The sequence below is a fragment of the Typopeltis vanoorti genome, chromosome 21, assembly GCF_054136105.1.
Source record: "Typopeltis vanoorti isolate ZY-2024b chromosome 21, IOZ_Tvanoo_1.0, whole genome shotgun sequence".
NCBI classification, from domain to species: domain Eukaryota; kingdom Metazoa; phylum Arthropoda; class Arachnida; order Uropygi; family Thelyphonidae; genus Typopeltis; species Typopeltis vanoorti.
In genome coordinates this window covers 86,736,116-86,748,380 of record NC_143569.1, presented here as the reverse complement: position 1 = coordinate 86,748,380, position 12,265 = coordinate 86,736,116, and the positions used below count along the sequence as shown (strand labels likewise).

General features: G+C 36.7%; 1 protein-coding gene across 1 annotated transcript; it reads left to right on the top strand.

The window, feature by feature from the left end:
- The first annotated feature begins 1,661 nt into the window (after positions 1-1,661).
- On the top strand, positions 1,662-12,009 carry LOC150095075 (neurocan core protein-like). Its single transcript, XM_090411187.1, has 5 exons — positions 1,662-1,818; positions 2,878-3,041; positions 3,134-3,380; positions 3,466-3,717; positions 11,796-12,009. Exons 1-5 carry the CDS (start codon positions 1,662-1,664, stop codon positions 11,930-11,932), a joined length of 957 nt encoding a protein of 318 aa, XP_090267313.1. The 3' UTR covers positions 11,933-12,009.
- Positions 12,010-12,265: the final 256 nt, after the last annotated feature.

The window sequence follows — 12,265 nt, the reverse complement described above, 5'->3', positions numbered from 1 at the left end:
AATGTGATTGAAAACTAGCTGAAGTTCTTTTGCAGTTAGCTTCTTAGTCGTAACATTCTCTGCTTGTTCGCACTCCTTACCTTCTTCATATGCACGCTGTTCTTCTAGTTGAAGGAGATCATTCTCGCTTAACTGTTCTGAATGGGAATCGAGCAAGTTTCTCACATCTTCATTATCCAGTTCATTAAATCCAAGTTCTTTTCCAGTTTTTGTGCTGATTTCTTCAATAACGTTAGCTCTTGGATTTGCGCACGATAAAGTAACATAGGCTTGAGTTTAAAGTAACTTCTGCATTGCCTCCTAATAAAAGCGTAAGAACGATCTTTAGATAGTTTGTATCCTGGTTGAGATGCTTCAGTTTTAGCTAGGAAAGATTTTGTAGGCATATGCTTCCAAAAGAGACCAATTTTGTCGACGTTGAATATTTGACGATTGTCCTATCACCCTCTAGAATTATCCTTGCAATTTTTCAGAAAACTTGGCCGCAGAATCTTTAACAGCACAAGCCGATTCCCCAGTTATTCTTACGTTATGCAGTCCAGTTCGATTTTTAAAACGGTCAAACCATCGTAAACTCGCAGTAAAACTTTCACATTCCTCTTGAAATTTGGTCTCTTTCAATGATATAAAAATATTGAGAGCTTTTGCCTGAATATTGCTTGTACTAAGAGGTATTCTTTCTTGGTTATAATCCTCAATCCAGTGATAGAAGACGCTCCATCTCGGGCATTAAATGGCTTCTATTTCGGGTAATGCTTAAAGAAGCAGAAGCAACTCTTCTTTGTTCTTTGTATTCTTTGCTCTTATTTAATATAGTCCGAAATGTAGACTCGCTGTATCCCAGGTCTGGCACAGTCATTGAATTACTAGCGCCACTTTCATGTCTCTTAATGACTTCCCGCTTTTCCTCTAACGTAATTCCTTTTCTTCTCTTTTTTTATTACTGCCGCTTTATTTATCAGTCTTTCTATTTTTCATATCAGGGAGTGAATATAATAAAGCCTTCCGTCAAGATGGGTTGAGTACTTCATGAGTCCATCTTCTACACTCCTCTCTTAATGAAGTTTTTCTTGAAAGATCTTGAAGGCTGTTGATCATAGCAGCTTTCTTAATATTGGTGAACAGAATGAATCAACAGAGAATACCTTGCATTACCCTACAGGAACGGGAAAACCACCAAAGAGAAGGGGTAGACTAAGGATAAGCTGAATCACCGAAGCCTTATAGGTATCAAAATGAAGCAAAATGAAGTAAAAGTGATTGAGCAAGAGAACAGAGTTTGCACGTGCTCTTGCGAAGATAGTTTTGAATCAACTGCCGAGTGTCGCCGGCCACCTTCCGCTGCACTGCCACCACCCATTGGCTGCCACAACAAGTGCTGCCACTCGCTGCAGATTGGCGATAAAGTTTCGCGTAACATAAAAAATCGCGTTAGCTGATTAATCACTCACTTAAAACGAGAAATAGTATCATTTTAGTCAATCGTGCTAACTGATTATCCCGCAAATCGAATTCGCGATAATCAGTTAGCGAATTCGATATGCGATATATAGAACAACCTCGCGTTAAGTGAGGTTTTTCTGTTTATATATCTAAATTTTTTTTAATGTTCGTTTTTGTGGAAGTTTATTTTTGACCTAAATAACACTAATTTTGTTATCATGAAAACAGAATATAAAAATTTGCAGAGGCATGAACAACAGAGTGAAGAACTTCTGAACAAGATACGGAATGCCAGAACCCTAATTCAAAAGTGGTTTCGATTCTACCGCCTGCAAGCTAATATACTCGAGTTCCCTCTAGACACAATTTGGCAGAGTAAGTAGCAGCAGGATTATTGTCCAGCTGCTTGGGAAGCGTTTCTAACAGGTTGGTCCTGTGTATTAACGGACGGACGGTCTGTGGAAACCGAATTCCACACATGAATTAAATAATTCATGTGTGAACAGTGCGCTTGGCAAGGTTATTAATCGAACTATGTGTGAAGTAAGGGATGGACAAAAAACAGGAGGCCCTATTCTGAAAACGAAAACAATAATCACTTGATGCTTCCCATAAGCAGTGTGATAGTGTATGTTTCAATAGGCGAGGCTGGAAGAAATACCATCTACTGGTCTAAATTAAGGAGTTTTGCATACTGGCTGTAAAATAATAAGGGATTTTTATCCCCGTAATTTAATTAACTTCGCCAGAAAAAATAGCCGTTTGGCTTTTTATCTACAAGTCTAGTTGTCATTTCTTAGAGATAGGGACGATATGATCTATCAAGGCCGCAACACTCGGCTTGATAGATCCCCGCTTATGAAAACAGACGATCCCACGGAAGATGGATTTGATTTGGTTGGAGAAGCTATATATTGTGCGCCACAAGCCTAGTAATCGTCCCTCAAGGAAAATTTCAAAAACTGGAGCGATTAGATATCACTGTTATAGACAAGAAATGAACAGAAGAATGAATATGAAGAACATAAATTGTAAGATTTTTCTTCACTTATTGGCGATAAATCTTACAATTTATGTTCTTCTCACGCGAGCGTCAAAAGACTGCTTGATGTTTGAACTAACCATAACTGACAAAAAAAGTATTGTTGGCACGTATTTCCTCTAAGATTCCCAGTATTCACAAAACATATCCTAAATTATATTTGATATCAATGACATAATTTTAAAATATAAAAATTACAACAGAAGGTACAACAGTAATTGTCCATATCTTTCAGATCGAAAGTCAGACGTATAAACTATTGACCACTGCCATTTTTTGTTGGTTTTCTTTCCTCTTCTTTATTCCTACAGGTAAGTAAGAGCTATTCTTTCTTGCTGGTGATAAAAAATTTATCATGTAACCACCGAATATATTTCCATTGTTTTCTTTAGCCTGGACAAAGTGCGCAGAATCCTGGAAGCCATACAATGGAATCTGTTTCTTTTTCTCCGGGGTCAACACTTTGGCCTTCCCGAAAGCTCAGGAATATTGCTATCAGAAGGGTGGAATTATAGCCAGTATACGAAACAGTGGGGAGCACAATTTCGTTGTGAAAGTAAGTACAAATATTCCAATACAGCGAAAGTTGTGAATTAAAAAAAAAAAAAAAATTGAAGTTTGTTACAATAACTATTGTATTCCTTTCAGAATATCCAGCAGATGGGATCCTCCTACCAACGGGTGCGATGGTATGTTGGAGTTTATCAATTTAACTCTACGGATAATCGCAAATACCGATGGTTAGATGGTAGCATAGCCAGGTTTCGTAATTGGATGAGTTCCCAACCGAACAACATGTACGAGAGGTGTGTTCAGCTGGATGGTAGTGATAGTTTCAAGTGGAGAGATGCCATCTGTGAGAAGAGGGCTCCGTTTATTTGCAGGAGGGAGGAAGGTAAGATGAAAGCAAACATAAGAAAGTTTTAATGGTTTGTTTATAAACTGAAATTCATCTTTTATTTTATTCTTTGTCTTTACAGAATCCGTTGCCTGTTACAAAGGTCATCCTTTAGGAGTACACACGTTACATTTAGACAACATGAGTGTTACGTTATGCATGGAACACTGCAGGGGTCGAGGTTACAAGCTGGCTGGCATCTCAACCGGAAAGTGTTTTTGTGTTAAAAGGAAAAATCTGGACGAATTAGAAGAACTGCCCCAACAGAAATGTGCTGAGCTGTGTGAGAAGGAACATTGTGGAAACATGGATCATGTTGCTGTCTATAATATATGTGAGTTATAAGCTTCTGTAGCTATTGAATTATCTGTGATTATAAAAGCCAGCTGGGAATATTCTCTCTCTCTCTCTCTCTCTCTCTCTCTCTCCCTCCAATGTATACGTGTGCAGGCAAGCTGGTGTTTCAGTATTAGTGCATCTTTCCCATAATGTTCTTTGGGATATACGTGTGATGATTTATACTTCTAGTACCTTATTATTAATCCTTATAATACAATTATTATCAACACTATACTACAGTTAACATTTTACAACGCTTCGCACTATACAATTAACACTCCGAAAATAAGTAATACTGGAAGAAAACAAAGTATTAATATGAAGTATGCCGCATATTTGAATATTCTTGCTGACGAGGTGCTGGCCTAATTGGACGAAAGGTTAGAGTATCCGCTCTCTAACTTACAGGCTGCGAGTTCGAATCTCGCTGCGGACATGGATGTTTGTGAAAAATATAATTTTCGGAAGCGGCAGAAGTTCTACAGAACCCGGTTAACTGCGATCATACATATATTTTGACTCACCGCCCTATCTATCCGTTAGCATTAATAACAGGAATCACCACGAGGAGCGCCACTGTCGCCTTTCATACACGTGACTGCATTGTTATTCGGATCATTTCGTTGTGTGTCTTGCTTGAGTGCAGAGCCGGCGCTAGGACTTTTGCCGCCCGCATGCAATGTCTATCTAAGCTTCCCTGTAACGAACCGGGCTTGTGTGGTTCTTTTACGATAATAAAAATTTAAATTATTTGAAATTTCTTAAATAAATTTTGACAGCCACACGTTGGTTCGCTAAATGTAACGAACTGCGGGTGTTGACTAAGCAGGATAATCGTTAAAAACCCGAATATTCAAAAAATTCTCAAAAGTTAAAGCAAATTTTGATAAAGCCACTTCACTTTAATCGTTGAATATAATGATACAGGGATTAGAGCCTTCTCACCGAACCGATTCGCTAACAATATTAAAATGAATTTTAATTAAAGTTAAAATTTATTTGAACTAAAGTTTAAAAAATTCTTTCATTTTACATACATACATACATACATACATACATCTTCAAGGCCTACTCTTCCTAATTGGGTTGTGGAGGCAACAGTTGCAAGAGGAACTTCCAATGGTCACGATCCTCTGCCACCAAGCTCAGGTGTTCTGGTGGGATTCCCAAACGTGTCCACCCAAGATTCTGGATATAATCTATCCAGCGAGTCCTTGGCCTTCCACGTGGCCTCCCACCCTCTGGCTTGGCAAAGAGGGCCTGCTGAGGGAGCCTCTCTTGTGGCATTCTGACCAGGTGCCCGTACCAACGTAACTGTGATCTCTCAACACGGAGAAGCAGCGGTTGAGTATTGAGGGTTTCCTGAATTGCAGAGAGCTTCTGACTCTTTCGAGTTTTGTCAGCCCAGCAACCCCTCGAAGGAACCTCATTTCAGCTGCTTGGATTAGTGTCCGCATTCTTTCGGTCATTACCCAACTCTCATGACCATAGGTGAGGATGGGGACATAGACTGTATTGAAGACAGCCAGCTTTCCCTTCTGGCCTAACTCCCGCTTCAATACTACCGAACGGCCAAGCTCCCACAATATTGAGCTTGCTAAGCCAATTCGAGTATCTAGCTCTACGTCCCATTTTCCATCATTCGTGAATATGGACCCAAGGTATTTAAACTTCTCTACCTGCCTCATTGGGACTCCACTTACATTTAGAGTGCACTGGGATGGTTGTCTTGAGACCACAAATGTTTGTTTTGGCCACACTGATCTCCATTCCGGCGTCTGCACAAACAGCTACAAACCTATCCAGGGTTCGCTGGAGGGCATCTGTGGAAGAGCTAAGCAGAACTAGGTCATCTGCAAAAAGCAGACGTCCAATACTACATTTTCCAATTCTGACACACTCACTGCCTCGGCTGTGCCTATCAACCCAGTTCATAAATATTATGAAAAGGAGGGGTGACAGAACACACCCTTGACGGAGGCCAACGGAGACTGTGAAAGGTTGACTTTGTGTTGTTTATCATGACACAAAACTCTGGGCATTCATACAGGGACTTGATGGCAGCTAATAGTTGACCATCCACTTCATACTCCTGTACTACTTGCCAAAGCTTATCCCAAGGAACCCGGTCATATGCCTTCTCCAAGTCCACAAAACATGTGTAGACATTCTTGGCATATTCCCAAGATTTCTCAAAGACTTGCCTTAAAGTGAAGATTTGGTCAGTTGTGCTTCTACCAGGACGAAAGCCACATTGTTCTTCCTGGAACTTTGACTCAACTATGCTCCCGGACCGTCTTTCCAAGCACTTAGCATACACTTTCCCAAGCAGGCTGAGCAGAGAGATGCCACGATAGTTACTGCAATCCTTCTGGTCTCCCTTCTTAAAGACTGGTATTATTATGCCTGTCTGCCATTGCTTTGGTGCTCGCCATGATATCCAAGCAGCCTGACACACTCGAATTAGCCAGAGAACACCGTCTCGATTTAAGGCTTTTAGCATTTCGGGCCGAATTTCATCATCGCCAGCAGCCTTGCCCGATTTTAGCGATTTTATTGCTAAATGGACCTCTTTTGCTGTGAGACTAGTCATTGCCCTGATCTGCACCTCTTGGATGTCCACAACTGCTGGGCCACCCGGGTTAAGAAGGCTCTCAACATATTCTCTCCATCTATGGAGGATATCCTTCTCGGTTGTTAAAAGTGCACCATCAGAGGCCTTAATTGCCCTTGCTGTGCACGATTTCCTCCCTCGAAGGCGGCGGATGGTCTGCCAGAATACTTTGTTTGCATTTGCATAGGATGAGTCTAATCTTTCTCCAAAGGATTCCCAAGCCTTCTGCTTTGCTGTCTTTACTGTCTTAGCAGCAGCTTTTCGTGTCTCAGCATACCGCAAACGCATCTCAGGTGGCCTGACTCTTTCATTTTACAAGTTACTAAATTCTTAGTAACTAGTAAAAATTTTTTAATAATTTTTATAAGTGGAACTGTCTTTTAGGAAAATAAAAGAAACTCAAGATAGATGAGAAAATAAGAAAAGAATTCTGAAATAATTAGAACATTTAATATAAATATTCAAAAAATAACATCTTTACAGAATAACAGAAAATAAATTAAATTACATAAATATGCTTGACATTTTTTTAAATTAAAATTTTAAGGTTTTTGATTTCATATTGACAAAATTAGAAATAATGGTCTTAATGTATAATTCCGCACATATATCATTTTCAATAGCTATTAACGCCAAACTAACAAGCCTTTTTTGTGACATACTTGTTCTTAAGTAGGTTTTAAATTAAAATCTACTTTTAATCAATTTCAACTTGGAAAAGGAACGTACACCGCTCGTTACACTAACATGTAAGGTTAATAGTATTCTTAAAGCAATTGAAAAGTTAGGGAAAGATAAATTATTGGACAAAATAAAATTAAGAATATCGGAAGGGTTTTGAATATATTTAAATTATCCTTCCGAAAAATATCCCGGAAAGTACATAACTCGTCATATAGTTCTATTGCATTTACGTCTTTATTGTCGCCGTCCTTCAAGAGAAACTCTAAATCGTCATAATTTTTTAGTAAATCTTCGTTATTAATTTGTAGCAATCTATACAAGAAATTGAAATTATCATAACAGGTTTTTAGTTGTTCAAAACGTTCTATTAACAAACACATTGCAACGTCTAGAAGTGTATAAAACACATTCACTCTAAATTTATCTTCTGGCGATTGTGGCGTTTCGTCATGATGCTTGTAGTCAAATTGCCGTGTCTTCTTTCGTCGTCGGACTTCCGTACCAGTTTTAAATTCTTGTTCTCCGTCCACCTTTCACTCAATTCTTTTGCCGTTTTTAGACTTTAAGATTTGTATCTGATCGCTACTCTTGTAAGAATATTTTTAAGTTTTCGATAGATTCTAAAGCAAGTGTAATGTTCACATCTTTGTCTTGAAGCATTTTACTCACAGGGTTTATTCTGTTAAGTAAATCATGTCCAGTTATAAGAGAGCAAATAAATTTGTAGTTCTTTATTTTAGCACATATGTTTGTGCTTCAAGCCGAGTTTCTTTATTAAAATCTTCATTATTTAAAATTTTAAAAAGTGCATCGTAAATTTCTCGTAACTGATATCGTAGAGGGCGGATTGCATTAATTTTACTTTCCCATTGCGTATCTGATGACTGTTTCAATGTTAATTTTTTTACGAACTTTAAAAAGATTGCCCAACGTTTGTAAGAGAATGAAAAGAAATTGTATATTTCTTGAATAATTGCAAAAAAACTAATTGTATCTGCATTTACTTTGGCTGAATCGTTAATGATTAAATTTAGAGCATGAGCAGCACATGGCACGTAAAAAGGATTTTTGTTTAAAAGCAAATTTTGGAGCCCATATTTTTTCACTTTCATATTTTCCCCATTGTCATACCCTTGACCTCGCATGTCTTCAATGGGAATGTTCCATTTTTCCAGTTGTTCCATTATTGTTGCGCATAAATCACGTCCTGTGGAATCTGATATATCTGCAAAACCTAAAAAGTTTTCCCTGATATTAACAATTCCATTGTCACAGGAAACAAAGCGAATAATAATGGTTATTTGTTCTGTTTTACTTACATCAGGCGTGCAGTCTAAAATTATGGAATAATATTTAGATTTTCGAATTGATAATAAAATTGTATCCCTGATTGCGTTACTTAAAGTATCCAATATTTCATTTTGACTGTCTTTACTCAAATAGTGTACTCTATTGTTTCGTTATAGGGTCCTCGCAACATGATTTTCCATAACGGGATCAAACTTCGCAAACAGTTCAACTAATTTTAAAAAATTGCCGTTATTCCTTTCATATAATTTATCAGATGATCCGCGAAAAGTTAAATTTTGGCTACCAAGGAATTTTATAATTTCAATCAAGTGTTCTAAAACACTCGTCCAATGTTTCTTTTCCATTGAATCTCTCGATTAATAGTTTTGTTTTTTAAATTTTTATCAACTTCCTTCCATTTTAAGAAATTTTTCATGCGAGTTAAACTAGTCTCGTGTATATGCAAAGTTGTACTTACATTTCTCCAATCGTTATAGCCTTCTACAAGACTACTTGATTCGGTAGGTGCGAAAGGTTTGCAACAAAAGCAAAAAAAAAAACAGAATTTAAAGTTTCGGAATAAATGAGCCATGTTCTTGGCACGAAGTCACCGTTTACCATTTTTCAATTATAATACGTGTCGCCAAATTTATGACCATATGTATCTCTGGGATATATTATATTTTTCTTTTGAACAGGCCCAATTTCAATTAAAACAACTCAATTAAATTTTTCATCAATATTTCCCCATTCACCTGGATCTTCTAAATTTACAGAGACTAACAATGTGTTAGTTTCGTGGTCAACTACAACTAAATCTTCTCCTACCTATTTTTGCACTTAAATCATGCATCTTGTTATCTTGTTCAATAGTTGCAATGGTATTTTATGGAAACTGGATGATGTGCACGGTTCTTCAACTCTGATTTCTGATGTATCGAGTTGGTTACAATCTGCATCAGAATATTTTAATATTTTAACAAATTTATTAAGAGCCCCCGTTCGTTTCTTAACATCTGCTTCTTTCACAGCATGACGCTTACGATTTTGTGCACCGGATAACTTTTTTTAAATTTTTGATTCCATTTCTATTTTATACCCACAAGAAATTATTACACAACACGACACAGAGACGAAATAATAGTCCGCACTGCGCTACTGTCACTAGCCTACTGAGATGCGTACGATATGACTGGTTAACTAGCAACAAATGTTTTGTACGAAAATTCGTTTCTGCACATAAAAACCGTTCACCATTTCACTTTAGAGAGCCTGCAGCAGGCACAACATTCTTTAGGCAAGCATTTAGCCTGCTCTTGCTGCAAAATTATAAACAGCCAGCTGATCAAAGAGGCGGCAATATACAATTTTTTTAAATTTTTATTCGGTGTATCCGGCCAATATTTATTTTAATAATGATCATTCTAAGATTTTGTTTTCATGATAAAAGTTTTTTCTTAAAAATGAACTGATGAATGGTAACACGGTGGGGTCGCCCCCTTCCTAGCGGCGCCCGCATGCTCGCTTCCGTCGGCCCTGCTTGAGTGTATATTGTTGAATTATCTCTGATAATGCTAGCCTAAGCTATCGAAACGGGGCTTGTAAATAATAATTATAGCTAGCAAATTATTTAATTGCATTCCATTATGATAGATATCATTTCTATTGTCTGTGTAATCTCATGGTACTATTATAATGCAAGGTCATCAGAAGAAAGATGCTGTAAGGTTTGAATTTAGTAACTGAGTAGAAGAAATTTTCTTTTTTTTTTTTTTTTTTTTTTTTTACGCCGATCCCAGAGATCGTTTTTGAACCTTGGAGCAAATAATTGGGACTTATCTAGCAGAAGAAATCAGGTTTTTAACTCACACAATGATATGAAGTTGCAAAGACACACAGAGCGAAACCATGAAGTTTAATAATATCAAGGAAGACCTGAAGCTAATCAAATATAATACGTAGAATTTATGCAACTAATTTTTTCAACAATTTATACACATTTAAATAATTTAAAAAATAATTATTGTAAACAATTAAAAATACCATTTTAAAAATATTGAAAACTAAAAATACTTTTAATAATTATTATTTTTTTTTTATTATCCCATGATATTATTATATCAGATCATAGAGGTCAAGTTCATGTATTTTATACAGCACCTTTTCTGGGTTGTTATAGTGTTCACATTTGGAAATATTCATACAGTTTAGTAAATGCACTGGTGATGCTTCCTCGATGTTACAGGGTTTGGGTTCACTTTCTATAGTGATGGAAAGTGAACCCAAAAATGGCCGTGTAACGGTAATTATCTACGGAATATGTCTCGCACTAATGAAAAAGTCTAGCAATATAGAACCACAATAGACTATGGCTGACACGACCTGTGTGCGCTTATACACGAATATCACACTGTTCACGACTGACTGTGGATGAGATCCTTTTGTATTTATATGAAAATAACGAAGTATCAAGAACCTTCTAGATGTATTTGGAAGGCATAGACAGCTCGAACTACTGCTTCAGACCTGCAACGTTAGTACTAGTACTTAAGTACCACTTGGCGCTGGTAGATAGTTGAAGAAGCATGTCTATTTAATATATTTTTTTATAGGATTTTATCTAAAGTATCAAATGCACAGCTTTCCTTGTGAATCTGGAAAGCATCTTACAATTCTAAATACCACAGTATAGCTTAGTGGCCCGCGGGCTTCATTGAAATTTTTTATTTAATCGCGTTTTAATGTTAAGTAGTTATTTTTTCAAAATGGCCGGCAGGCCACGGCAAAGAGATCCGCGGGCCACAGGTGGCCCGGGGACCATGCGTTGAAGACTCTCTGTTCTAGAGGATGTTTTGAAACAGATGTGCAAAATGTCTGCTTCAAATCCTTTAGCAATAGTTAGTTAATTGGAAAAGATAACTGTCTTGCAGCACGTTGGAGTAACACTTAATTATATCGATTCAACAAAATTCTAAGAAATGTACAAAGTTGCCAAATGCTAGCAGTGAATTATAGCAGCATTCCATTCTGAAAGAATCGAAGTGAAAATGAAATAATACAACTAGAAGTGGTATAGTAAAAACTACAATTTGCATTAATTCATTCAGATAAGCTGGAATTCGGAGAAAGCTATCAAGTAATAGATTTCTCCTGTATCCGAATAATCGCTACTAGATTATTATTGTTCTAACACATGACAAGAAATGTTGCATACTATTTCATTAATAACTAAACGAAATAAGGAATGTTTATGCAGACTTCAATATCATGTGGACTCTTATGTACCATCATAGTTGGTCATAAAAAAGTCCCACTTTCATTCATCTGGTTGGATCTATCTCTTTCGTTCCGAATTATTGATATCTTGTTAATGATTTTAAGAAATACTAGTTTTGCTTCTTTTTTTTTTTTTTATCTGATTTATACTAAGCAATGCTCATTTTAAATGATTTTTTTTTTTAATCTGTACAATATATTTCATTTAGCATTCTATAAAGAAACTGCCAGAAACTGTGATGACTTGGTGAACGTCGGAATCACTCATCCAGGATATTACCTGATGGAGAGGGATAAAAAGCTGCAGCAGGTCTTGTGCTTTGCAGAGAGTAAGTTGATTGGCTGAGTTGATCACATTCTATAATTGTAGGAGGCAAATCTAAATACTTACTAAATCACAAGATCGAGCAAATACAACAATCAGTTAAGTCCATCATAAATAGTTACTACTGATACGATCAACTGAACATTTACTTTTTAAAATCTTTTATCCTTATAATTTATTACCAGTCACGATTAGCGTTGTGATGCTAAAAATGCCAATGATTTGTAATTCCTCGGACTACATGGAACAGCATGCTGTATTATGTAGATAAGAGGTACTACAATTATACAGATTTGACGGTCACATAGGGAAAAATTATTTATATTAAATTTCTTACAGTTTATAAGTTTATTC